General features: G+C 50.1%; 2 protein-coding genes across 2 annotated transcripts in view; one reads left to right on the forward strand and one right to left on the reverse strand.

Annotated features, from left to right (window-relative positions):
- FAM173B (family with sequence similarity 173, member B) overlaps positions 1-10,111 on the reverse strand; it is a 19,448-nt gene extending 9,337 nt beyond the window's left edge. The window contains exons 1-4 of the mRNA XM_006876898.1: positions 10,099-10,111; positions 7,704-7,975; positions 5,184-5,321; positions 3,616-3,666 (exon numbers count right to left, since the gene is read on the reverse strand). Coding sequence (XP_006876960.1) covers positions 3,616-3,666; positions 5,184-5,321; positions 7,704-7,975; positions 10,099-10,111 — 474 coding nt within the window. The remainder of the gene's footprint in view (positions 1-3,615; positions 3,667-5,183; positions 5,322-7,703; positions 7,976-10,098) is intronic.
- A 417-nt stretch (positions 10,112-10,528) lies between these two features.
- On the forward strand, positions 10,529-17,099 carry CCT5 (chaperonin containing TCP1, subunit 5 (epsilon)). Its single transcript, XM_006876886.1, has 11 exons — positions 10,529-10,636; positions 11,778-11,838; positions 12,376-12,540; positions 14,165-14,363; positions 14,805-14,997; positions 15,071-15,220; positions 15,472-15,591; positions 15,862-16,047; positions 16,190-16,327; positions 16,530-16,710; positions 16,972-17,099. The coding sequence occupies exons 1-11, from the start codon at positions 10,532-10,534 to the stop codon at positions 17,097-17,099; spliced, it is 1,626 nt and encodes a 541-aa protein (XP_006876948.1). The 5' UTR covers positions 10,529-10,531.
- Positions 17,100-27,764: the final 10,665 nt, after the last annotated feature.

Below are 27,764 nucleotides of genomic sequence, written 5' to 3' on the forward strand. Positions count from 1 at the left end.
TGGACTAAGAAGAGAAGGACTAAGAACTGGTGGCCAGGAGCAGACTTGAAGAATGTGTCCTTTGGAGATGTAAATTATTATATATGCCTGAGTGTTGTTGTTTTTAAAAAGCTAAAGTGACTAGAGAGAAATCCTGTTAACTGATGGTACATGGAGGGGATTATAATCATTGTAATGAAATAAGGTGTAGGATTTGTTGAATGTAAAACTGATGATCTGCCCTGTAAACTTTCACTCAATCCACAATAAAAACCTTAAAAAAAAAAAATGAAAATCCCGTCAGTTATGCAGTGGTGTTTCAGCAAACATCCCGTTCCGCCAAGATGACCAGGGTCACAGTTAAAGCCTTTGCAAGGGAAAAGGGCTGTCTTGCACCAACTACATACACACACAAACACACACACATGCCTGCCCCCGATCAGCTCCCCATGCTTGTGCAAGAGGGCTGTTTCATCGCGAGGTCCTGGTATTTTTGCTTTCCAAAGTACGTACCCAACATTCCATAGTCGCATAACCCATAATGCCCACTCGGGCAGTATTCAACCACTTCTATGTCCATGATCCCATACGGTTATAATGAAAAACTAACCTAAACTCACTGCCATGGGGTCGGCCACACACAGAGTTTCCGAGGATGTACATCTTTACCAGAGCAGAAAGACTCCATTGTCTCTGGTGTAGCAGCTTGTGGGTTTGAACTGCCGACCTTGTGGTTAGCGCCCAGTGCTTAGCCTATAGTGACACCAGGGCACCTCTATAAAGGTTATAATGTTGTTATTGGAGTCCTGGTGGGGCGCCGTAGGAGAACAGGACACAGCAAATGTGATGTTCCTGCAACCGATTACAAAGCAAATGTGCTACCAGTGATGTGGTACATGGGGGAATGTGGTACCTGGGGGGATGTGGTACGTGGGGGAATGTGGTACCTGGCAGTTACTGGCTACAGCTTTTCCATCTACAGTCTTCAATGCCACCAAGAGACTGGGTGGGCCACGAAGATAAGGTGTGTAGGGCTCTGAGGCTGGGATTGGTTCACTTTGCCCTCCAGCTAGGAGCCATCTCAGAAGCAGAGACAGAAGATCCCAGGCCCATCAAGAAGGAAGAACATGAGTGGAGTGTGAGGTTCCTACCTAGAAAAGTGGACGGCAGAGGCTACAGCAGAGGTGATGGTAGACACAGTGTATGCAGAGACAGAGCGGCTGTGGGCTCTAGGCCCATGGACTGAGTAAGGCCGAGTGTCTACGGGCAGGAGACTGACTCACAGAGGTGATGGGAGACCCGGTGTATGCAGAGACAGAGCAGCTGTGGGCTCTAGGCCCATGGACTGAGTAAAGCTGAGTGTCTACGGGCAGGAGACTGACTCACAGAGGTGATGGTAGACACGGTGTATGCAGAGACAGAGCGGCTGTGGGCTCTAGGCCCATGGACTGAGTAAAGCCGAGTGCCCACGGGCAGGAGACTGGCTTATAGAGGTGATGGGAGACACAGTGTATGCAGAGACAGAGCGGCTGTGGGCTCTAGTACATGGACCGAGTAAAGCCGAGTGTCCACGGGCAGGAGACTGGCTCACAGAGGTGATGGTAGACACGGTGTATGCAGAGACAGAGCGGCTGTGGGCTCTAGTACATGGACCGAGTAAAGCCGAGTGCCCACGGGCAGGAGACTGGCTTACAGAAGGTGCCCTTTGGGCATTCACAGACTAGATAAAGAACTTAGTAACATGTGCTCAAGCAGGACAGAGGCCAAGGGGCCCCATGGCTGAGAGGCTGAAGACAAGAGTGAGACGTGCCTACGTCTGGGAGACAGGCGGCATTCCTGATGGGAGAACTGCTGTGTCCTGAGTGGGTTTTCATCCTGAATTGTACCCTGTTCACTTCCTAATAGACTCCACAATCGTGAGTATAGTTATGAGTTCTGAGTGACCAGGACTATGGACTGTGGAGCCCAGATGTGAGGCAGAGAGCCATGGGAGGGACAGTTGGTGTCAGACTAGGGGACAGAAGGCTGTAGGGTGGGAGCAGGTCTGACTTCCGTGCCATAAGAATTGGTGTTGGACTGATTTTGAGTTTTACTCTCTTCCCTCTTGTGAAGCCAGGAAGACTGAGACCCCCCACATGGTTTTTCCAAGGGGGCTTCAACAAGCGTGTGGGAAATTCCGTTATCTTTCCATTCCATTTTTCCGCAAACCTCTCAAAGCCGTTGTACAGTCACAACAGGCGCCTATGTCACGGGCTCCCAGGTGCACGCTCCCGTTCCGAACCTCCCATCTATCACGCTCACGGCATAAAGGGCGTGCTGTGCCCCACACCTCGAGCGCTGCAGCATCCCTGTGAAGGGCACCGTGGCTCCCAGAAGCAGCAAACCCAGCACCACTGAGAGCAGCAGCAAGAGGAAAAACTGCCTGACTTGGAAGTGAAACAGGAGGTCATTAAAGCACGAAGGTGGAAACCCGTGATGGCTCCTGCTCAGGTTACGGCACGCTGCACTCGACCCTCACACACCACGAGGAAAACCCCTCCACGCTGTGAAGTTACTGGCTCCACTGAAGTGACAAGGCTGAGGGAAACGTGAGCGGGCAGTGTGTCAGACACGGAGACGCTGCTCATGCCGTGGACTGAGGAGCACAGCCAACAGTGACTCCCTGTCAGCTGCCAGCCGTCACAGGAAGCTGTCGAGATGCCTAAAGAAAAAGCAGGGCCTGGCTATGGTGTGGTGCTCACACAACCTTCTCCGTCATGGAACGTACGTACGGCAGGCATTAGGTGGGGCATGAGTGTACCCAGCTTTGTGGCCAATCAGCTAACTGGGGTCAATCACAACTACTCAACAACACTCACCGAGTCGGAAAAGTATTTCACTGTGAAATCAGAGACACCTGCCCCCAAATCAAGTTCCTTGAAAGGCAGGAAGGGGCAGGGAAGAAAGACGAACGGAATGGGGAAATGCAAGGAGCGAGGAGAGTTACATGGAGGATGGCACACAGCGTCACCAAACAAAATCTGTACAAGGCGTTGACTGGAATCTAATTTGCTGGGTCAAGCCACAATAAAATGCTCAAAACCACAAAAATCCTCAGAAGAATGAGTACCTGAAGGAGCAGCCAGGTGCACGTGAGTAACTGCAACCATTTCCCGAGAAAGCCGTGCGGCGTGGGGCTCAGCACCAGTTTGCAAACTACAGCTACGGCGCAGGCAGGCACTGAAATGCTTATCCATGGCAAATGTTCACATCTCGGACCGAGTCTTTACACCCAGACTTGCCAGGCCCAGAAGACTGGTCTTGAGTAAACCATGAATTGAAATCCAAGTTTCCACAAGACCTCGGGAGCCCATGGTTTTGAGGCCACGGTCAGTGGACTACAGAGCTGTGACAGGCCAGCCCCGGGAGGGCGTTCACGAGAAGGGTCAGGAAAGAGGGGAAAGGAAACAGGAAGCAGAGGGGTGAGAGATGTCACGCTGCAAGGACCACAATCAGAGACATGAATGGTGGTGTCGAAAATGGCTCTGCTCTGTAAAACTACACCCAACTTTTTATAAACGATACAAAGTTTGAAATAAAAAGAGAGACGGGAAGACCTTAAAGCCACAGACACAGAGCCAGGAAGCAGATACTCACCATCTGCGGCACTCCGAAAATAACCACATTGGAGAACTGCGAAAACGTCACCTAGCCGAGGGGAGCAAAGCACAGGATAAGTTAGACAAGCCAAACGCTGGGTTTTGATTTCTGTTCTACAGACACGAGCAGCAACGCTCCATTTTGTCAACACGCTCTGCTGGTCCTCAAGAGTCCAGGAGGAAGGCAGTAGGAAACTCACCCTTTGCTCGCGGTCCTTCACTACATGGAAACCACTGTGCTCCAGGGAGCTTCCAAGGGCTGGCTTGGGGGAAGTAAGTGCTTTAACCAACTGTACCGCTAGCTAAGGGGCCCCTTCAATCCATCACAGCTGTCCAAACGCCTGCCCTTAGGTCAGCTCATGCTCACGGCGGGCCCACTCAGGACATGTGGCTCCACCAACTATCCACCCTCCGGGTTTCTGTACCACACGATGTGCTATGTTGAACCATTCCCAAACCAGAGTCCTATCCTTGGTGAAGTACTCGGTGAAACAGGAAGTACCGAGGGCTCTTGTGAGAAACTGGGCGGAAAATGCTCCGTCAGGCAAACTTCATATTGCCCAAAAGAGTCCTAGTGTGGCGCTGTGGGTTAATGCGTCCGACTGCAAAGCCGTTTGAACTGCAAGGTCGCCGGTTCAAGCTCACCAGCTGCTCCTTGGAAACCCTATACAGGGTCGCTGTGGGTCGGAATCAACTCGACGGCACTTAACAACAACAAAGGCGCTCTACGGAGCTCTGGTAGCATAATGGTTAAGAATTGGGCTGCGAACCGCAAGGTCAGCAGTTCGAAACTACCAGCTGTCCCAAGGGGGAAAGATGAGGCTTTCTGCTCCGGAAACCCTCACAACAAAAACAATTAAAATCTGATCTACTCAACTATGAAGAAGACCGCAAGCAAATGCAAGCTGATTTGATCAGCTACTGACGGCAGTATTACAATGAGAAGTTTGTAATACAGCGTTTAATGGAGTATTCTAAACAAAATAACAGAGCACAAATCCGCATGCAAAGCGCCTTCTATTTTCTAAGGGCAGGAAGTTGATGAAGTCTATTTTTCCTCATCTATCACTCCTTTCAAAGGCGCTCTGGTAGCGTAGTGGTTACGAATCGGGCTGCAAACCGCAAGGTCAGCAGCTCGAAACTCCCAGCTGTTCCACGGGAGAAAGATGAGGCTTTCTGCTCCCATAAAGATTTACAGCCTCGGAAACCCTGTGCAGGGGCGCTATGAGCCGGAACCGACTCCACGGCACATAACAACAACAATCACCCCTTTCCATCTGTCAGTACTCATCACACAGACACACACATATACACACCCTGACACACTTACACAAGTACACACACACTCTCATACTCACACTGACATACACTCACTCACACAGATAACTACACACACACACGCAGTCCTCCTGAGTGACACGGTAAATGCCATCTAGTCAATTTCGACTCTCAGCGTCTCTGCGTAGGGTTTCTAAAAGCAGCTGGTGGGTTAGAACCGCTGACCTTTGGTTGTCTGTCTAAGGGTTGTCTTACCCTACAGCACCACAGCAGGGCCGAGTGACCTACCTTCCACAAATCGGACCTGTGGAACGTGGCAGACTCGTGCACACCTTCTCGCCACGCCCGGTATCGGGAGTACCACACCAGCCATGGGTTTAGCTCATAACCAACAGCTGGGAACCCCTCCTTGGCAGCTGCTATCACCTATGGAAACAGGGGTTCACAAGGAGTTCAGAACAAGAACATCAATTTGTTTGCTTCTTGGTACTTTAGGTCTACAGTTCCCAAACTATCCAATCAAGGAGCTCCTCAGCCCCACAGCTCAGCAGGCCGGCTCCTTCAAATGTGCGCCTTCCCGAGAAGCGACAAGACGCTCTGGCAGAAACCTGCACACACAATGCAGATCAGCACGGCACACAGTCAGCAAGAGAGCCGCAACCCCAGGGCCCGCAGTGGGTGAAGGCTGGGAGGGGTGGGTGGTGTTGCCAAGTCAGTTTTGCAGCAGGGCGACCTTGTGAACACCAGAACAAAACCTGCCCGTCCTGGACCAACCTCACAATCACTGCCACGCGGGAGCCTATCGCTGCTGCCTCTGAGCCAGGCCATCTCACTGGGGGTCTTCCGCTTTTTCACTGACCCTCCACTTCACCAAGCATGATCTCCTTCTCCAGAGATGGAAACACATAATCAGGTCCTACCGAACAATCGAGTGGTGACCGGTCATAAAGAGAAACGGGCTCCGGTCCACGCTAGGGCACGCTAGGTGAACCCTGAAAACAGGCTGAGTGAAGAAAGTCGGTCATAAAAGACCCGACACCATATGATTCTGTTGATAGAAAATGTTCAGAACCGGCAAATCAATCCGTCAAACAGATGCCTGGTCACCAGGGATTGGAGAAGAGGGCGTGCGGGGGGGCGGGTCACGGCCTGAGACCCCTTTCTGAGGTGAAGAAAACCTGGGGGCTGTACACCAGGGGGGTGCACTTAGGGTCATGGAACTACGTGAAAACTTGCACAGGAGAACTGAAGCAGGCGGAAAGTCTCCAGCTGCAAACTCAGGTCCCTCCACGCAGTGTACTGCTCAGCCGTCAAGAGACACGGCGGAGTCCGTGCCACGCCACGTGACGTACATTTGTGGAGGAGCCACGCAGGTTCCACTTCATCACGTGTGTTGAAGACGTCAGCAGGAAGGACAGCAGAGCTGGAGTATCAGAGTCGATGCTCAGCTTTGCATAACTCAGTCTGGGGTAGCCAACGCTGTGGGGTCTCCCTGACAGTGAGCTGGCCAGTCACGGGTGGGAGGCAACAAGCCCCTGGGATGACCTGTGAGGTAAGCACTGTTGTTGCTACTGTTGAGGGTCCCGAGCTGGTTCTGACTCTTAGTGACCCTGCACAGGGCTTCAGAGACTGTACATGCTCGTGGGTGCAGAAAGCCTCATCTGTGTTCTGGGGAGCAGCCCGTGGACTTGAACCGCCGACTTTGCGGTTCGCAGTCCAGTGCTCATCTTACAGAGCCACAGCACTCCCACGGATGAACAGCATCACGCAGGAAGAACCAACAGCCTGCGCTCCGTCGCCTTTCCTAGGCATTCAGAGCTTGGCCTAGAAACCCTATACAGGTTCTCTAGGAGTCGGAACCGACTCCACAGCACACCACCACCACTACGCTTTCATTTTCTGGTAGAACAGACACCACAAGGGGGAGGCTTTAACAAATAGAAGGGTTTTTTTGTCGTTAATTGTTGTTGATGAGTGTTGTCGAGTAGGTTCCAACCCATAGCGACCCTGTACAGGGTTTCCAAGGAGTGACTGGTGAGCTTGAACCGCCCACTTTGTGGTTCAAACAACTTTGCAATCCAGCACGTGAAGCCGCAACACCACCCCAAGTCCAGGGAAAGGTTTCTCTGTGGGTTCTGGCGGAAGGTCCTCATCTCCCCTCTATAACCTCTGCAGGTCTGGAGTTCCTGGAGACCTCCACACGCCTTGGCGTCAGTCCTGCCCGGGATCAGGAGCATCACAGGCAGGGACCGAGGACCAGAGAAGAGCCACCTCCGCTCTTTCTTTCTTGGCGGTAGGCGTCCCTCTCTCTGCTCATTTCTTTCGCCTTTTATCTCACCCCCCAGGGAAACTCCGCTTACATGGGATCGGGCTGTGCCCCAGTAGGGGGATGCACATCTCCAATCCCCTTACATCAGATCACGTGGTGGGGTGATTACATCATCACATCACCGCCAAACCACGGAAAACCCAGGTCCAGTCACGTGGACACACATTGGGGAGGTGGGGGGGACATACTGGCTCAAGTCTTTTTAGCAGACAACTTGATGGTTAGATAAGCACCGACTAATGCTTCTATCTCAACTGACACTTGCCATATTCTCTCTCCCTTAAAAGAAAGTTCAAGCTGAGGAAAACCAATCCCAAACTCACGGAGAGTGTTAGTCGGGCAACACACACAGAATTAAACAACTACTTTTTTAAAAGGTCTGAGTCCGCACAAGAGGCACAAGGCTCACAAGACAAGCAAGAGAGAAAACACTGTAGCCCTTCTGGACCCAAACCCGAGCAGCGTCAGAGGGGGCTCACCACGCGCCCGTCCCCACTGCCGATGTCCACCAGGGGCCCGCTCCGGCTGCGTAGCATCCTCACAACGTTGTCCAGCTGCCGCGGGGTGGCAGGAACGAAGGGCAGGCACACTCGGCGCAGGGCTGGCATCACAAAAGGGGTGGCCACTGCATACACGGCCACCAGCACCCCGCCAACAGCCCCGGTCAAGAGGAGCCCCCAGCGACTTTCCTTCGAGCGGTCAGCTTCAGGTGGGGGAGGACTTGCTCCAGGGAGCAATTCCAGGGAGACACCTAGGATGGGGACAAGCAGAACAGACATGGATGGCACCACATACAAGAGATCCAAGAGTAACCATGCTCCCACCAAAGTCCACTGCCAACAAGTCCACTCTGACTTACGGCAACTCTATAGGAGAGTGGAACTACCCGCCCCTTAGGGTTTCCAGGACTGTACATCCAGGGGCAGACTGCCTCACCTATCTCCCACCAAGCAGCTCAGGGGTTCGAACCACCAACCTTTTGGTTATCAGCCCACTGTTGAGCAGACTGCAGCACCAACTTGGCTGACTGCTGTCTAGCTTGTGAATAAGGCGTTGGCAAAGAATATTGCAAGTACCATGAAGTGCCAGGAAAAGAAACAAATCTATGCTGAAAGTACAGCCGAATGCGCCTTAGAATCAAAAACGGTAACTCAGTCTCCTGTATTTGGACATGTTGTCAGGAGGAACCAGTCTCTAGAGACGGGCATCATACTTGGCAAACTAGTGGGTCAGGGAAACAAGATGGACTAGTGGTCTCCAACCAAGGGTTCAAACGTGGCAGTCATTGTGAGGATGGTATGGACCGGGCAGCGTTCTAGTCACTGAGTCAGAACCAAGTGAACAACAAATATTTTCTCTAGAGTCTGAAGTCAGTCGACAGGTGACTGACAAATTCAGGAGCAAGGCCAGCCAAACTCTAGCTCACCTATGTGGGCGGGTTTCCGGCCTTCTGCCAGGAACACAATCTAGAGAGTTCCTGGCCACATGGATTCCCAGCCCAGCGTGTCTGAGTGTGGGTCAGGTCAGGACACGGTAGGTTGTGAGAAATACTGAAGGGAGTTGTTGTTGTTGTTAAGTGCCATCGAGTCAGTTCCGATAGATAGTTTCGAACTGCTGACCTTAAGGTTCGCAGCCCGATTCATAACCACTACGCTACCAGAGCTCCTTACTGAAGGGAGCAGGGGGATACAAATATGGGTACAGAAATCAGGGTGAGCTGGAGGAAAGACTGATTCCAACAATGGGGCCTGTAAGGAGCTGGCAGACAGAAAGTTTGAGCGGGCCCATGTGAGGGAGGTAGGCCTGCGCACTTGGAGAAGCCAGCCACAGAACCCACGGGTACGAGTTGATTCGGAATCACGAGACCCCCATGTGTTAGAGGAGACCTGCACCATCAGGTCTTCTAGGCAACCATCTTTACTAAAGCAGATCACCAGGTCCTTCCTCAGCCGCACTTTTAGTTGTCGGTCCATTTGCGACACTAGGGGTCCTGGCTGGGCAAACCACAGAGTCCAGTCCACTGCGCAGTGGGTTCTGACTCACAGTGCCCTCTCCACGGCTTCTGAGACTGTAAATCTTCAAAGGAACAGACAGCTTCATCTTGCTCCCATGGAAGGGCAGGTGGGTGTGAGCGGCCCAATTTGAAATGAGCAGTCCAGCGCTTATCGTACAGTGCTTATCATACAGTGCCAAACCAAAACTTCCTTATGCTCTCATTGGTAAGTGTCTTCGAGTCGGTTCCAATTCACAGAGACTCGGTATAAGGTTTGTGAGAAGCGGCTGGTGAGCTTGAACAACCCAACTTGCAGTTCAAATCCACCTGTATGTAGTCCAATGCTTATCCTACAGAGCCACAATACCCTTATGTTGTGAAGTGCCGCCGAGTCGTTCCGACCCATAACGACCCTGTATAGGGTTTCCAGGAGCGGCTGGTGAGCTTGAACCAGCAACCTGGCGGACCAAACCGATTTTGCAGTCGAGCGCATTAACCCAAAGCAGCCCTACAAAGTAGCTAAACCTGTGAGCGGTGCAAACAATTAAAGAGCTCAGCTGTTCACTGAAAGGTAGGCGGTTCAAGCCCACCCTCGGAAGAAAGTCCTGGCGATCTGTGACGAAGAAGTCGGCCATTGAAGCCCCTAAGGAGCACGGTTCTGCCCAACACATGTGGGGTGACCACTAGTGGACTGCACGCCCCGGCTGGTCTTATAGAGGAGATACTCTTGCTACTCTTGTCCATGTGTGCAGGTGAGGAGCACAGAGACGTAAAGCTACCTCCCCAGTGGCACCCAGCCAGGGAACCCGGAGCGGTGGCCTAGCCCCTCCCAGCGCCCCCGGAGCCCAAGCCGGAGATCTCGACCGCGCCGCCGGCCTCACCTCCGTTCGCCATCGCGAGATTTCCGGCGGCTTGAACGCGATCCGGAAGTGGGGCCTTCCATTCTCTCGGGCCCGAAAGAACGTAAGAAAGTACGTAAGTTAACGGTCTCCCAGCGGGAACCCACAGCTCAGAAACCGCTAATTACATGGCTATAAAATAGTACTAACTTCCGTCATTTTTTAGCTTGGGGGCTCTACAACTTCACATCCGGGCCGTCGAGACTTCCCCCCATCGTTTCCTGGAGATAGACGTTTCCATAGGTCGCGGCTTCTAGAAGTTGTGTCCCGGCGTTAAACTCGTCTCAGCTGCGAAATTCGTCTCGGGAGGCCGCAGTGCGCATGCGCGAGACGTAGCGTCCTCTCGCGATAGACCGGGCGCTGGTTCCGGAGCGGGCTCAACGGGTAGTCTGGAAATCGCTCGTGCTGCTGCATCATGGCGTCCATGGGGACCCTGGCCTTTGACGAGTATGGGCGCCCTTTCCTCATTATCAAGGACCAGGACCGCAAGTCCCGCCTCATGGGGCTCGAGGCCCTCAAGGTAACGGCGCGGGGGCCGGGCGGTGGGCGCGCGGCTGCCATGTGCGCCCGGCGAGTTCGCGGGGGACCCGGGCTCCTCAGACAGATCGCCTGAGCCCCGAGTTGGGCGTGGGCGCTGGGGCCCCTCCCTCAGCCCTTGGGGAACTCCCGGGGCCGGGCATGCGGAGCGGCTGCTGGGCTCGAACTGCCGACGGCCCTGCGGGTAGCACGTTTAACCCCCTGTGCCACTAGGGCCCTTTTCATCGGTGTTGGGGGTTCGAGTGCAGGAGCCCGGGACGCGTCCACTCGGCCGTGCGGACGCTGTGCCATGGGCTGGGTGTGCACGCCCACCCATGCTCAGCTGCTAACCAAAGCGTACCTCGGAAGAAAGGCCTGGCGGTCTCCTGGGGAACGAGCTCGGGGCTGCTCTCTGCCGAGCCGGTGCGGGCGCCGTGAGGGAGGGTCGCGGGCCGAGGGCCCTGGTGTGTGGACTGCAGGTGTGGCCCCCCCAGGTGGGAGGCTCCACGGGTCCTTGGGAGCCGCGGTATTGGGGTCGCTGTTGCTGAGTGCCTTCGAATGGAAGCGATTCACAGCGAGCCGGTGTAGGAATTCACGGATCTGGGGGGTTTGAACCAGTGGCCTTGTGGTTAGCAGTCCAGTGCTTATGCTCCGGCTTTGGGGTTAGTTGCCTCTTGCTGGTGGGTTGACCCTACCAGCGGCTCTGCGGGTTGAATCTCAGAAGCTTAGGGGGCACTTTCGCCCAGCCCTAGGGTCGACTGGAACGCAGCGGGTTCGCTTTAGGTTCCCACTCAGCAACCCCCTATGTAGGGGTTCCAGGGAGCTGCCCGTCACCTTCAACCACTACCTTGAGGTGCAAACCAACTTTGCAGTCCAGCACGTTAATCCACAGCTTAAATATATAAGCTTTTAGAGAATGCAAAGGAGTCTTGGTGTGACGCTGGAAGAAATGCACTCAACTGCAGTGTTGGTTTCCAGCAAGGTTAGTGGTTCAAACCCCCCAGCTGCTCCTTGTAAACCCTGTACCAGGGCGCTGTGAATTGGAGTCATCACAGCAGTATGTAACAACAGTAGAAACAAGACCACCGTGGGCTTTATACTTTTGGTTACTGAAATTAACAGTTTTTCCTGATTGTTTTGTTTAGTCTCATATAATGGCGGCGAAGGCTGTGGCAAATACAATGAGAACATCGCTTGGACCAAATGGTGAGTGTTCATAATCACTGCAAACCTAATTATGGAACATTGCTGTCGTCTTCCTGTCCCAGATACACCTGTTTGGTTGGTTTTTGGTATAGTCTAGACCAAGAAACAGACTAGCCTTTGATAGTGTTGATGCATCGTTTTGATGCGTTCTGTTAGCTCAGCTCCTTTCTGTTGATTTTAAGTGGCATCCGTTGGTAGAAGGCACCACCACCCATAGTGTGCCATTGTTGCTGAGTGCCACCGAGTGGGTTCCAACACCACAGACACTAAAGTGGCCGAGTGTCCCGCTGTGGCTCTCTAGGATAAGCACTGAGGTGCTAACTGCTGGGTCTACAGTTCAAACCTACCAGGCGCTCCTGGGAAACCTATGCAGGTCTCTAGGAGTTGGGCCCCCTTCGGTGGTGCTTACCACCAACAAGGGCACACTACAGTTGGCAGGGCCTTGTAATGTCGGCCCCGTTGTGCACTTGTGGCCCAGTGCAGGCGTCTGCGTTGCTCTCCGTGGTTTGTGGTGGTGTGAAGTTTTTTGGCTTTCAGGGCTTGACAAGATGATGGTGGACAAGGACGGCGACGTGACAGTGACGAATGACGGGGCCACCATCCTGAGCATGATGGACGTTGACCACCAGATCGCCAAGCTGATGGTGGAACTCTCCAAGTCACAGGACGACGAGATTGGAGACGGCACCACGGGAGTGGTTGGTAAGGGCTCTCTGGACTGGATCGTGGGGAACCCTCACAAGTGCGCGGGTGACGCTCAGTTGGTTGTTCGATGGCATCAAGGGTGCGGGGTGCAGGGCCATCCTTAAGGGTGGTGTGTCGTGCTTTCTATAACTAATACTCGAGTTGTTGTTAAGTGCCATCCAGTTGGTCCCAACTCAGAGCAACCCAGAAAAGGTTTTCAGTGAATGGCTGATGGATTTGAGCTAATGCCCTTGTGATCCAGCATATTTCTCCCACAGCACCACACCAGGACTCCTGTAGTTAGTGGTGGTTGTGTGCCGTGGAGTCAGTTTTGACTCGTAGTAAGGAGTTCCAAGGCTGTAAATCTTTATGGGAGCCGAACAACTGGTAGTTTCCAACTGCTGACCTGGAGGTTAGCAGCCCAACTTGTAACCGGTGGTTCACTACCAGAGCTTCTTTGTTGTTAGTGCCATCGAGTCGGTTCCGACCCATAGTGACCCTGCATAGGATTTCCAAGGGTCGGCCAGTGAGCTTGAACCAGCAACCTTGCGGTTCAGCATATTAACCCACAGCACCTCACCTAGATGCCAGAGCTCCTTTGTTAAATGCCGTCGAGTCAATTCCAACCCATAGTGACCTTGTATAGGGTTTCCAAGGAGCAGCTGGTGAGTTTGAACCACCGACCTTGCAGTTCAAATGACTGTGCAGTCTGACTCATTTGTGTGGAGCCAGTTAAGAAGCTGATATGGCCTCCATTAAACTGTTCCTGCCGCTCCTCTGGCGGTGGGGAAGGTCGACCTTTTCTGCAGATGAGACTCGAATCCATTTCTTCTGCAAAGTCTCGTCGTGTCCCTGTCTGGGGTGTTTGGAGGCAGCAGTGATTCAAGTGCACACCATCCTACCTTCCTGGCACTAAGATGAGGGACGGGAAAGCTGCTGAGGGCAGGGAACCAGACAGTAAAGTTGTCTGTTCTTAACCGGGGTTGAGGACCCTAGGTGGTAAGCTAGGCTGCTACCCCAAGGGTCAAACCACCCAGTGGTAAAGTGCAAGAAAGGTGCTGGCAATCAGCTTCTGTTCGGCTGGCAGCCAAAAAAACCCCAGGAGTTGAAGTGATGTTCATTTGCTACAAGTCCATGTCTCAGAAGACAGTTTTCCTCGTGAAGATGTGTGTTGTTTTACATCAGATTCTTACTTGTTTGGGAGACCCCCGGCCTTGCAGAGTAGAACTGCTCCGCAGGGTTTTCTTGACTTATCTCCATGATGCCTCTGGCTGGACTTGAACTACCAGCCTTCTGGTTGCCAGCTGAGTGCACACCGCTTACCACTCGGGGCTTTTACTTGATTTAAAATCGAATGTCCATCTACATAACTGTTGACTGGGCTTCCTGTCCCCTCCGGTTCCTGGCCACCCTCTGTGTGCAGAGGATTTTCAAGGCTGTGGCCCTCGGGGAGCTAATCCCAGACCGTACCTCCAAGGAGTCGAGGGTTTGGCCCTCCAGCGCTTAGCCCTTTCCACCCTGTTTGTGGGCGGGTGGGGTAAAGTTTTTCTGTGGAGTTGCTGCCAGCTTCTTTGTGGCCCCTCCTGCTCTGGTTTGTGGGAGAAAGCGAGGCAGTAACAGGTCCCTGGCTGGCTCTTTGCAGTCCTGGCCGGAGCCCTGCTGGAGGAGGCGGAGCAGCTGCTGGACCGAGGCATCCACCCCATCCGGATCGCTGACGGCTACGAGCAGGCTGCCCGCATCGCCATCGAACACCTGGACCACATCAGCGACAGCGTCCTGGTGGATGTGCTGGACACCGAGCCCCTGGTCCAGACGGCCAAGACCACGCTGGGCTCCAAAGTGTGCGTTCCAGGGGGGCAGGGACCACTGTCCTGGCTCCTTTCCACCTGTCCTCTGCTGGGACGCACTTGGGGGGAGTTGACTTTTCTTCATTTCAACAAGCAAATGTCAGCTTAGTAGGGAGAGGCCATCTGGATGCTGACCTTAGCTGGGGTGTGTTCTTACTAATGCGGACCACCAGGCCCCTTCTGTGATGTACAGAGAATCCCTGCGTAGGAACACTGGTGGGCCCAGAAACCCATTTTCCATGGGAGGGGGTCTTTCTAAGTTTCTGTGGTAGTTACTAGGCAAAAGTAGCAAGTGATCTCCAGTGGAGAGGTCAGGGCAAGCTTGACAGCATGTGTGTTTGTGTTGCCGCGCCGTCCACAGCGCCCTCCGCCTTGGTCATGGACTCCGAGCCCCCGCACTTGTGGGCAGGTTTGAGAATCGGCTCTGCTTCACAGGGTGAACAGCTGTCACCAGCAGATGGCCGAGATCGCAGTCAACGCCATCCTCACAGTCGCAGACATGCAGCGCAGAGACGTGGACTTTGAACTCATCAAGGTGGAGGGCAAGGTGGGCGGGCGGCTGGAGGACACAAAGCTCATTAAAGGTGTCATTGTGGACAAGGACTTCAGTCACCCCCAGATGCCAAAGGTGAGTCGCTGCCCTCAGCACACAGCTGGCCCAGGGCATAGGCCCACCCGCTGACAGTCGTGTTTCCCCACAGAGGGTGGAGAACGCCAAGATTGCGATTCTTACGTGCCCGTTTGAGCCACCGAAACCCAAGACAAAGCACAAGTTGGATGTGAGCTCTGTGGACGACTACAAAGCCCTCCAGAAGTATGAGAAGGAGAAGTTTGAGGAGATGATCCAACAGGTGAGTAGGGGTGGGGGGCGAGCCCACACAGCACGAGTTAGGGAAGCCAGGCTGGTTGCTCATGCCACACGGAAAGGTCAGCAGGCCTGACTGACCCGATGGAGCTGCAGATAAAAGGACTTGGCTTAAAGACCGGAGCCAAGACAACTCTGGGGGCAGTCTGTGTTGTCACACCGGGTCGTCAAGTTAGCCAGGCCTGTTAACACCGAGTAGAGGCCTGCTTTATTAACGGGGTGACAGTGTCTTTCCAGATTAAAGACACCGGTGCCAACCTGGCCATTTGCCAGTGGGGCTTTGACGACGAGGCAAACCACTTACTGCTGCAGAACAAGCTCCCTGCAGTCCGCTGGGTCGGAGGGCCGGAAATCGAGGTAGGAGGCCTCTGAGGAGTTGGAGCTGGGGTCCTGTGTGGCATGTAGTCGGTGCATTAGGGACGGGGTGTTGTCTCTCTCACACACAGTGTCCTGGGCGTGAGGTGTGCTGAGGGTTCAGAGGAAGCATGGCGAGTCGGGCCTCACTGGTCTCATGGGCTTTTGGTTGCACTTTTGTTGGGGGGACCTGGTGGATGATGGCAGCAGGTGTAGGGAACACAAGGTCCCGTGTTGACCTGCTCTCTGTTCTCCCCGACACCCTCCCATTAGCTGATCGCCATTGCCACTGGGGGGCGCATTGTCCCTCGCTTCTCAGAGCTCACCGCTGAGAAGCTGGGCTTTGCCGGGCTTGTGAAGGAGATCTCGTTTGGGACGACCAAGGACAAGATGCTGGTCATCGAGCAATGCAAGAACTCCAGGGCGGTCACCATCTTCATCCGCGGGGGCAACAAGATGGTGAGCATGCACTGGTGTACTCGGTCCCCTCTAGAATAGGGTTACATGTCGTTGGCTTGAATCCAAGGAACAGGTCCCTGGGGATTGGGTGTGGACGGAGGAGCAGGGTGGCCCCCATGCCGATGGGCCAACTTCTCTGCAGATCATCGAGGAGGCCAAGCGTTCCCTCCACGACGCCCTGTGTGTCATCCGGAACCTCGTCCGCGACAACAGAGTGGTGTATGGCGGTGGCGCTGCCGAGATCGCCTGTGCCCTGGCCGTTAGCCAGGAGGCAGACAAGGTGAGCCCGGGGCCATCGGGGAGGGGGCTCCTGTGGAGGTCCTCCAGTAACAGCACCAAGGAAACGCCTCAGGCAGCTTGGCGTCGGGTGAAATCTGTCAAAACGGAAACCGCATTGACAATTGCGAGTATCTGCCATGCCGCTGTTACACTGTGATGGGGCATGCCCAGCCAGGCCCCACTGACTGTCCCTGTGCCCGCAGTGCCCCACCCTGGAGCAGTATGCCATGCGGGCATTCGCCGACGCCCTGGAGGTCATCCCCATGGCGCTGTCCGAGAACAGTGGCCTGAATCCCATCCAGACAATGACAGAGGTGCGCGCCCGGCAGGTGAAGGAGATGAACCCAGCCCTGGGCATCGACTGTCTACACAAGGGCACCAACGGTGAGGACGGCCACCAGCCGGCTCCTAAGGCCAGTGCTGTTGTGGCATCCTTGGAGCAGGCTCGGGGGACAGCGGCATTCTGCGTCTTCCTTGGGCATGACTATTTGGCCTTGTGACGAGCTCACCTTCACGCGGCTGGGAGGCCTGGGGTTCTGTCAGCTGGGGACTGGTCCGGTCCATCAGCCCCCGCCACGTCACGACAGTTAAGGCACGATGGTTCTGCGCTGCAGACACCGGTTAACGGGCCGTTTGGTGTTTCAGATATGAAGCAGCAGCACGTCATAGAGACCTTGATTGGAAAGAAGCAGCAGATATCGCTGGCGACGCAGATGGTCCGCATGATTCTGAAGATCGATGACATCCGGAAGCCTGGCGAGTCTGAAGAGTGAAGAGGCCGGGATGCGAGTTGCTGTGGTGACGGACCCACCACTACGCTTGCGTAAACGCTGCCCCGTGGTGTGTCCGTTTGCCACTATTTATTATTTCCTGGTTCCGGCAGCGGAGCTGCTGTAATGAAACGGCTGTTTGGACCTGTAGTTTCTGTTGTTTGAAGACGTGATTTTAGGGATGCCTTTTGTATTTGTTGCATTAAAGGAATCTTTAAACGGCCAAACCCGCTGTGGCATAATCAAAGGGCGCCTTTACTGAAGGAGTTTGAGTGGGCTCTTGGGTAGTTCCCAGCACTGATGCAGCATTGGTAATAATATGACCCTGTGTTTGAGTGTGTTGGCACTGCTTCCTGTTGGGTGGTTGGGTCCTTAGATGGGAGACTTCCTCAGGTGAGCATGCCCACCCACTGCACTTGGGGCACCCCAGTGGAACTTGGAAGCTCGCTGCCATGGGAGATCAGAGGGGCAGCAGGGAGAGGCCTGGGAAGGCGGCCCCAGGGTCACCAAGAGGAAGTTAAGACAGGACTGGCTGCTTTAACCCTCCCACTCGGGATTTGGAGCCAGTCTGAATGGGTTCGTGTACCAGGACTGTTTGTAGCTAAGAAAACACATAACTTCATGCTCCCTGCTTTTATCAGAGAAGTTCAAGACCAGTCCCCATCCATATGGGAGCACACGTGCTGGGGTGTTCTGTGTGGTCAGTGAGAGCCACGCAACACACAACTGCCCAAAGCTTTGATTCTCTAAAACAGCACCTCTTCCAGGTGGCCGGGGGCCTGTGTCTTCCCACACGGCATCTTCTATTCCTTTTGTGTGGTGGTAACTGCCACCAATGGCAGTGCCCACTGGTGGTCAGCAGCATGAGGATACAGGGGTGTCGGTATTACTACAGAACCCTAGAAACCTGTATTACACAGAAACAACAAAACGTGAAGCTTGTATAACGCAGCGTGCCTCTACGTCTGCACGCTGCTGAGAGCCGTGTTCCATCGTAACCTTTCTGTGGGCTTCCCGTTCACAGCCAGTCAAAGCAACAGTGGGGCATCTGTGATGCGCTCAAATTATGAAGGTCTCAGAGGGGCCAGATGAGTGCTGGAGGGCGGATGGGTCATGTGTCCCAGTGAAATTCCCATAGGGCAGCCCTTGCTACCCTTAGAGAGTAAACAGGTGCGTTGTCACAATGGGGAAAAACTAGGCACAACTATCACATAATTCACAAACATTTAAAAAAAAAACAAAAAACTAGGCACAACTATCAAATAATTCACAATAAAACATTTTAAAAAATTAGGCACAACTTTCCTGGCCTTTTTCCTCACCAATGTAGTTGCCAGTTTTTCTATAACTTCATAGTAGGCCTCTGGCCATCTTGTGTCCTTTGAGAAAATCTATCAAGATCTCTTTGGGATCCCCAGTTGCCGTAACTTGAACTTGAGCTGACCTCTGCCTTGAATTCCACGGGCCCACAAATCTTGGAAGCCACAGTTGGTGATGAGACCCTTTTGTTTTTGAGGGCACCTTAAGTAGACAGCTGTGTTTTACTAAGAAAACTTGTCTGCAGTGGCCCACTGATGGATGGAGGTGTGTACGGGGGACAGTAACCAGAGGAGCAGTACTCTGGCTCTCAGCAGAGAGTGACCCCGCCCTGAGCTGCCACAGGCAGCTATTAGAACGCCTGGACACCCGACCTGACACGACAAAGGTGACGAGCTGACCCGGAAGTGAACTGTGGCAAATGGGTTCTAACAAGCACCGTGTAGTAACTAGGGAGACACTCCAGGGGGCGGTGTGTGTCTGCATCCACAGAGTAGACCCGGAAGTGAACTGGCTCGCAGGTCCTAACAAGTCTACACAGGAACAAGGGTGCCACGTTCTAATGGGGTGGGGGGGTAGCTTAGTGGTACAGAGGGGACATGTTTGTCAGCACCCACAGGAACACACAACACATCAGAGAGTGCTCTCTGTCCTTATCACTCTATTATCTATAAACCTAAGTTCATGTGGATACCTGGTGTGGGGTAAACACTGGACTGAACCACAAGGTCCGCAGTTAAAACTCCTCCGAAACCCTATACAGGGTCACTAGGAGTTGGAATCGGCTCTACGGCACCTAACACAGAAATCCAGGAAATCAGGTAAACATATCTGTTTATATTCAACATCAGTGAGACCCTCTTTACCCCACGTTGTCAGATGCCAGCCATCGAATTGGTTCTGACTCCTAGCAACCCCTCTGCACCACAGAACAACACTGCCTGGTCCTCCACCCTCCTTACTATCACTGCTGCCACTGTGTCTGTCAATCCATCGCAATGGAGCGCTTCCTCTTTTTCACCGACCCTCCACTTTACCAGGCATGATACCCTTCTCCAAGGAGTATGGTGGTTTTATATGATAAGCACTAGACTGAGAACCACAAGGTTGGTGCTTCAAGCCCACCAGCTGCTCCACAGGAGAAACATGAAGCTTTCAGCTCCTGCAAAGATTTCCCAGTTTGAAAACTCTCTGTACAGGGTGGCTATGAGTAGGAACCAGCTCGACAGCACTGAACAACAGTAGCTGCACTTTACCAGGTTTGATGCCCTTTTCCAGGAACTGATCCCTCCTGAGCACACGTCCAAAGTACAAGAGACAAAGAGTCACCATCTTGGCTTCCAACACAGATTTATTTGTTACTCTGGCAGTCCATGGTACTTTCAATATTCTCCAACATCATAACTCAAAGGCATCGATTCTTCTATGATCTTGCCTATTCATTGTCCAACTTTCAGATGCATTTGTTGTTATTATTAAGTGCCATCAAGTTGGTTCCATAGCGACCCTGTACAGGGTTTCCAAGGAGTAGCTTGAGAGCTTGAACTACCAACCTTGTAGTCAAGTGCTTATCCTATAGTACCATACCAGGACACCAGGTGCATATGACACTATTGAAAATGCCATAGCTTGGGTTCGGCACACTTCAGTCCTCAAAATGACATCTTTGTTCTTGAACACTTTTAACAAGTCTTTGTCTAATGCACTCATTTGATTTTTTTTTTTTTTTTGACTGCTGCTTCCATGAGTGTTGATTGTGGATCAAAACAAAAGGAAATCTTTGACAACCTCAATCTTTTCCCCAATGATCATTATGTTATTTATTAGGACAGTTGTGAGGATTTTTATTTTCTTTACATGGAGATGCAATCCATACTGAAGGCTGTAGTCTTTGGCCTTCAACAGGAAGTATTTCTAGTTCTCTTTGCTTCCAGCAAGCACGGTGTGGCATCTGTATATCGCAGGTTGTTAAGGAGTCTTCCTAAATTCCTGATGCCATGCTTTTTGTATAATTTACCTGGATTGTTTGCTCAGCGTACAGACTGAATAAGTATGGTGAAAGAATACAGCCCCTGCACACAGATGTCCTGAATGTAAACCATGCAATCAATGTCTCCTTATTCTGTTCCAACCACTGTTCCTCATGAGCACAATTAAGTGATCTGTAATTCCCAGTCTGTGCAATGTTACTCATAGTTGGTTATTATCCACACAATGGTATGCATTTGTACAGTCAATAAAGCAAAAATAAACATCTCTCTGGTATTTTCTGCTTTTAGCCAAGATCCATCTGACATCAGCGATGGCATCTCTCCTTCCAAATCCTCTTCTGAATCTGCCTCAAACTGCCAGCAGTTCCCTGTCAATGTACTGTTGCAGCTGATTTTGAATGATCCTTAGCAAAATTTTAATTGCATGGGATATTATTTATTTTATCTGATAACGGCCACATTCCCCTGGGTCCCACATTCTCCTTGGAGTGGATATGGATCTCTTCCAATCAGTTGCCCAGATAGCTGTCTTCCAAACTTCTTGGCATAGATAAGTGAGTGCCTCCAGTGTTGCATTAGTTTGTTGAAACATTTCAGTTTGGATCCTGTCAATTTCTGGATCTTTGTTTTTTTGCCAATGCCTCCAGTGAAGTTTGAATTTCTACCTTAAATACTACTGGACCTTGATCATATGGTACCTTTTGAAATGGTTAAACATCAACCAATTCTTTTTTGGTACAGTAACTCTGTATATTCCTTCCATCTTCTCTCAATGCCTTCTGCATCATTCAATATTTTGCCCTTAGAATTCTCCAATATTGCAAATTGCCACTTTACATTTTTCTTCAGTTCTTTCAACTTGAGAAGTGCTGAGCATGTTTTTCCCACTTGGATTTCTAACTCCAGGTCTTTGCACATTTCACTATAATTTGAAATTTTTGGCTTGAGTTTGTCCTCTCCGGCTGCCCTTTGAAATTTTCTGTTCACATCTTTCTCATTCCCTTTTTTTAGAAGCTTTTATTTTGAATTGAGTAATAGTTTACATGGAAGAATATCGGTTTTGCACTCAACCTATGGTATTTTGTTTCACTGCAATGATTACAATCACCTGCAGGCATCATCGGTTATTAGTATTTGCTTATATCCCCTCTGGTTGTTTTTTTTGGGGGGGAGGGAGGAGGTTTGTTTTGTTTTAATGTACACAAAAACATTCAGAAATCATTCAAACAACCAAAGGACACATTCTGCAAGCCTGCCTCCAGGCCGCCGGCACACAGCCTTTCTCTTTCCATCTGTCTAGTGTCCTCAGCTGCTTTCGCTCTCCATGTCCTCATCTCTGCCTCCATTTCTGGTGTCACTGCTTCTCTGGTTAGGGTCCCACATTCTGATCATGCTCCTCCCTCTTGATGGTCCTAGGGCCCTCTGTTCCTGGCCTGTAAGATTAACTACTCTCCCAAAGTCTACTTTTATAGTTGTGACAATCGCAATTAGTCATGATAACAATTACTATTGAATCAAATGAATTCTATCCCCATCTCCTTTCACCAGACCCATCTAGACAAGACAAAAATTAGCCAGTGAGGATTGTACCTTTCCCTGCACACTCTGAAACTAAGCTCTCTTAAAAACTTCATGCCTTTATACACACCACCCCCCTTCCCCCATTTTAGTTAGCCAGTGTCTAAGTTGCCTGTCCCTATCAACCCTGTGTACAGAGGGGATAGACTTCACATCCTGGATGTGAAGACTCCTTCCCTGTCAGTTGGTATTTTGAACTACTGCATCCATAAGTATAGGTCAAGTTCATCACATTGTAGCAATTTAGACTTGCTTCCGGTATCAAAGTTCTTTATCTTCCTCTTGACAGCCTCATTTCTTGCAGTTAGTCACTTTAGCTTCCCTACATTCAAGAGTAAGCTTGCCTCTTCGGACATCCAGTTTGGTCTTTTCTTTATTTCTTTTTGTTTTCAAAAACTTTTCTGGATATCATAATTTACCATTATAGAGGCTATGTTAGTAAGGAAAATAAAATTATTAAGATGGAATGAGAGATCAGACTATCCTTTACTAAACATGTCATAACAACACAGAAGCTGCTGCCATAGTAGCCTGACCTTTGTGTTTCAAACAAAAACAAGGAATAAACTTTTTTAGGAAAAAATAAACACGTATTATTTCCCTTCCATTTCATAAAAATAAAAACAGACCAAAAAAATAAGAAAGCAATTTCTTGTTTTCCCTTCCTTCTCTTTTCATTCCTTTTCTTTTTAACAGTCTTTCCCGACACCCAAGTTAGCACGTGTCTACACAGTACCCAGTGAACAAGTCTCCCTTCCCTCCCGCCCCAGGTAACCATCACAGAAAGTGTGTTAAAGAATGAAAATCCTTTCGTGACCTTTTGCAGTGGTGGTTCTCCTATAGTATCTGTCCCTTTCAGGTCAGCTAATTTCCCTCAACATAATGCCCTGCACACTCCTCCACGTCATTTGGTGTTTTGTAGATTCACCGTTCTTCTTCAATGTTGCATAATATTCCATTGTGTGTAGGTACCAAAGCTTGTTCAACCATTCCTCTAATGGGCATCTAAGCTGTCTCCATCTTTTTGTTATTGTGAAAAATACTACAGTGAACTTGGGTGTGCCTGTATTTATTTGTGTTACAGCTCTTGTTTCCTGAGAACATACACCAAGTAGAGAGATTGCGGGATCATATAGTATTTCTATTTCCAACCTTCCAAGAAAGTGCCAGACCACTTTCCACAGCAGGTGCACCATTTTACAGTCCCACCAACAGTGTAGGGGGCTCTCATACCCTCTACACCCTCTCTAGCATTTGCTGTTTTGTTTTCTTGAACTTTACTATTAATGCTGGGCTAAGATGATATCTCATTCCTGTCTTAATTTGCATCTCTCTAATGGTAAGGTGGAGGGTCAGAGAAAAAGAGGAAGACCCCCCAACGAGATGGATTGGCCAAGTGGCAGCATTGATAGACTCAAGCGTGGCAACAGTAGTGAGGTTGGCCCAAGATCGGGCAGTGTTTCATTCTGCTGTGCATAGGGTCGCTATGGGTCAGTACCGACTCGATGGCACCTAACAACAACAACAATGGATAGTCATCATGAGCATTTTCTTCCTATGTTTGTGGGCCACCTGAACTTCTTTGATGAAGTGTTTGTTCATGTCCTCTGCCTATTTTGTCTTATTGAGGTGCTGAAGTGTTCCTGAGTTTTATACAGTAGTCTCTTGTCTAGTATGTCATCGCCAAAAGTTTTTCCCAGTCCGTGGCTTCTCGTTTTTGCTCTTGTGGTGAAATCCTTTGCTGCACGTTGTCTCTAATGTTTCGAAGATCCCAGTCATCTCTTTTGTCTTCTGCTGTTTGTGTGTTTTCGGTTATGTCTGAAAGTGTATTTAGACCGTGAATCACAGCACCTACATCTGTCCCAAGTTTTACATTTCAGTCTTGAATCCATGCTGAATTCGTTTTTGCATATGGTGTGAGATATGGGTCTTGTTTGGTTCTTCTACAAATGCATTTCTAGATTTGCCAGTACCATTTGTAGGAGATACTATCTCTTCCTGATTTCATGGGTTTTTGTTCATTGTCAAAAATAACTGAGCACTTCTGAGTTCTCGTTCTATTCCCCTAATGTGTGGGGCGTTGACGGTACCTGGACCAGGATGCTTTGACTACGGTGGCTATGTAGTAAGCTTTAAGTTCAGGGAGTGAGAGGCCTCTATTCTGGTGTTCTTTTCTAGTAATGCTTTCCTTAGCCACAGTCTCTCCCATTTCCATATGAAGTTGGCGATTCGTTTTTCCATCTTTTTAAAGGATGTTGTTGGAACCTGGATTGGAATTGCATTATATCTACGGATCGTTTTGGGTAGCGTTGACATTTTCACAATGCTAAGTCTTCCCATCCATCAGCCTAGTATACGCCTCCATGTTTTCTGTAGGTCTCTCTTGTAGGAGTGTTTTGCAGTTTTCTTGGTAAATGATCCTCTTCACGGTATCCCACATAAATCTAAGTGTTGCTGACGTTGTCGTTAAGTACCATCTGGTGAGTTCTAACTCATAGCAACCTTAGAACAAAACACGCCCAGGCCTGCACCAGCCTCACAGTTGTTGCTGTCACTGTGCAAATCCATCTCATTGACAGATCGTCCTTTTGTCACTGACCCTCCACTTTACCAAGCATGATGTCTTTCTCTAAGGATTGCTCCCTCCTGATAATACACCCAAAGTATGAGAGACGAAGTCTGGCCATCTTGGCTTCTAAGGAGCATTCTGGTTGTACTTCTTCCCATACAAATTCCAATAAAAATTCTTCTCCAACACCATAACTCAAATGCATCAATCTGTCGACCGTCCAACTTTCACAAACACATAGGCTATTGGAAATACCATGGTTTGGGTCAGATACACCTTAGTCCTCAAACAGATATATTTGCTCTTGAACACTTTAAAGAGGTCTGGGCAGAAGAGTTGCCTAATGCCATACGTCATTTGATTTCTTGACTGCTGCTTCCAGGAGTGTTGGTGGCACATCCAAGCAAAATGAAGTTCTTGACAACTTCAATCTGTTCTCCATTTATCTTGATGTTGTTATTGGTCCAGTGGTGAGGATTTTATTTTGTTTACATTGAGGTGCAATCCATATGGAAGGCTGTGATCTTTGATCTTTATCAGTAAGTATTTGAAATCCTCTTCACTCTCAGCAAGCAAGGTTGTATCATCTGCTTATCACAGGTTGTTATTGAGTCTTCCTGCAATTCTGATACCACGTTCTTGTTCCTATAATCCAGCTTCTCAGATTATGGGCTCCGTGTACAGATTGGAGTAAGTATGGTGAAAGACTAGAACCCTACCACACCCCTTTCCTCACTGTACACCATTCATAGCCCCTTGTTCTTTTCAAATGACTGCCTCTTGGGTTATGTACAGGTCTCTCATGAGCACTATTTTCCCTTATTTTCTCTGAATGGTCTTCTGGTTGACTAGTATTAGGAGATTTCTTTTCTGGTTCACTAATTCAGGTATCCATTGATTCAATTCTGTTCCTTTGTCCTTTATTGCCCATTTTTTAATTTTAGAATTAATCTTTTGAATTTCTTTTCACATGTTTTGTATTGTTTCAAATTTTTCATTTATTTTTTCAGTTCTTGTAGTGTCTTCCTGATTTCTTCTAAACTTTTCTATGTTGTTGCTGTCACTGTGCAAGTTTTCCTTGCTTTCCTCAATCTTTCTCTTAATCCACTGAAAGTACCAAATATCACTCTTCTGCATTGTTTCTTAGGTAGTTTTTACCTTTTCTTCCTCAGAAACATTGTCGAACTCTGCATCTTGGACATTTGTTTCAGCTAGTCTCTTGTTTCATGTGACCTGAAGTTGTCTGTTGTTTCTAAGACACTGTGTTTGTATTTAATTGATTGCATGTTAGTGTATTCTTAGTTTTTCACCAACTGCCTCCTCACAGATATAATTAGAGAATAGAAGTGTGTGTCCAGCTTGTGGGTTTGGCTGGTATTGGCTGCTGATCAGTTGGTACATGTGGTGATCTTGGTTCCTGCTGAGTGGGTGGGGTTGCAGAGGGTACAATTGTGTCTGGGCTATGTGGACGTGGGTCCTGTCTCCTTTTGGGCAGGACGAGAAGAGAAAATACACGCAAGAAAATAACACAGAACAAAGAAGTATCTTACCAAACATGATATCCTTCTCCAGTGACGGGTCCCACCTGACAATATGTCCGAAGTATGAGAGACGAAGTTTGGCCATCTTGGCCTCCAAGGTGCATTCTGGCTGCACTTCTTCCAAAACGGATCTATTGGTTCTTTTGGCAGCCCATGGCACTTTTAGTATTCTCCTCCAACACCACAACTCAAAGGCATCAATTCTTCTACGATCTTCCTTATTCACTGTCCAGCTTTCACATCTATATGAGGTTATTGAAAATACCATGGCTTGGGTCAGGCGCACCTTAGTCCTCAAGCTGACATCTTTGCTCTTCAACACTTACAAAAGGTCTCGTAGATAAGAAAAAAGATTAAGACCAGAGAGTAGTAAAGAAAGATCAAGAGAAAAAAAAAGGAGTCAGTGGGAAAAGAGAAACAGAAGAAAAGAAGAAAAATGAAAGCAGGAGCTAAAGAGATCAAAAGAAAGAGGAAGAAGTTGAAGAAAGAAAAACAAGGAAGCAGAGAAAACCCAAAGAAACCAGTACAGGAGCTAGACGACAGAGAAGAAACCTGGGAGTGGCGGGGAGGCCGGGATCAAGGGGCTCACAAGGTGGTTAGAGGAGGGCCTAAATGCTGTTCCACGCCACCCAGGCACTGTTCATCTGGACCACAGGGTGGTCAGGGCTGGGCCACTGGGAGGCCATCAGGCGGCTCTGCGGGCTCTGTTCATCTGGAGCAGAACTCACTCCAATCCCGGTGCCAAGGCACCCCTGTCAGGGTCCACTGTGTCTCAGCTCTGAACTCCTGAGGGTGGAGGTGAGCGGAGGTTGGCCACACCTCCCATCACCAGGGGAGCTTGGGAAACAAGAAAGAAGCACACCTTTCCTATTGTCAGTCCGGGAGAGAAACGTGCTACCAAGCCTGGTCTCTCAAACTGCTGGCAGAAGCTCACAATGGTCCCTCCTCATCCAGCTGGGAGAGCAGTGAGTCTGTCTCCCTCCTCGCCGCCCTCACTCAGCCTCTCCTCCCACTGAGGGTTTGATCCACTTCTCCAACCTTTCCCTCTGTGTGTGTTTGGCTCGTCCCTACCTTCGCTACAGAGCGTCTGAGTACTATATTTGCCTAATCTATCATCTCAGTTCCTCCTCCTTCCTGTCTTCTCAATGACCTTTTGCTGTCTTCCTGTATGATGTTCTTGATGTCATCCCACAACTCTCTCGGTCTTTGGTCTTTAGTGTCTAATGCATCAAATCTGTTCTTAAGATGATCTCTAAATTCAGGTGGGATATGTTCAAGGTCGTATTTTGACTCTTGTAGACTGGTTTTTTCTTCAGCTTCACTCTGAACTTGCATATGAGCAATTAATGAATGGTCTGTCCTACAGTTGGCCCTTGACCTTGTTTAGGATGATGATATTGAGCTTCTTCATCATCTCTTCCCACAGATGTCGTCAGCTTGACTCCTGTGTGTTTGAACTCCATGTTTATGTTGTTGAAATAGGGTATCTGCCGTGAGTGAAGTCAGTCTTGTGAATCCCAGCATCATGTTTACCACCTAGGCCATAGTTTCCAACTACTGAGCTTTCCTCTTTGTTTCCAACTTTCACATTGCAATCACTAATAATTATCAGCGCATCTTGGTTACATGTTTAATCAATTTCAGACAGAAGAAGTTGGTAGAATTCTTCAAT

The sequence above is a fragment of the Chrysochloris asiatica genome, unplaced genomic scaffold (genome assembly GCF_000296735.1).
Source record: "Chrysochloris asiatica unplaced genomic scaffold, ChrAsi1.0 scaffold00424, whole genome shotgun sequence".
In the NCBI taxonomy this organism is placed as follows: Eukaryota; Metazoa; Chordata; class Mammalia; order Afrosoricida; family Chrysochloridae; genus Chrysochloris; species Chrysochloris asiatica.

Coding starts and splice junctions, on each gene's coding strand:
- CCT5 (XM_006876886.1), top strand. CDS start 10,532: ATGGCGTCCATGGGGACCCTGGCCTTTGACGAGTATGGGCGCCCTTTC. Junction 14,998..15,070: donor GTCACCCCCAGATGCCAAAG/GTGAGTCGCTGC, acceptor GTTTCCCCACAG/AGGGTGGAGAACGCCAAGAT. Junction 15,592..15,861: donor TCGGAGGGCCGGAAATCGAG/GTAGGAGGCCTC, acceptor CCCTCCCATTAG/CTGATCGCCATTGCCACTGG.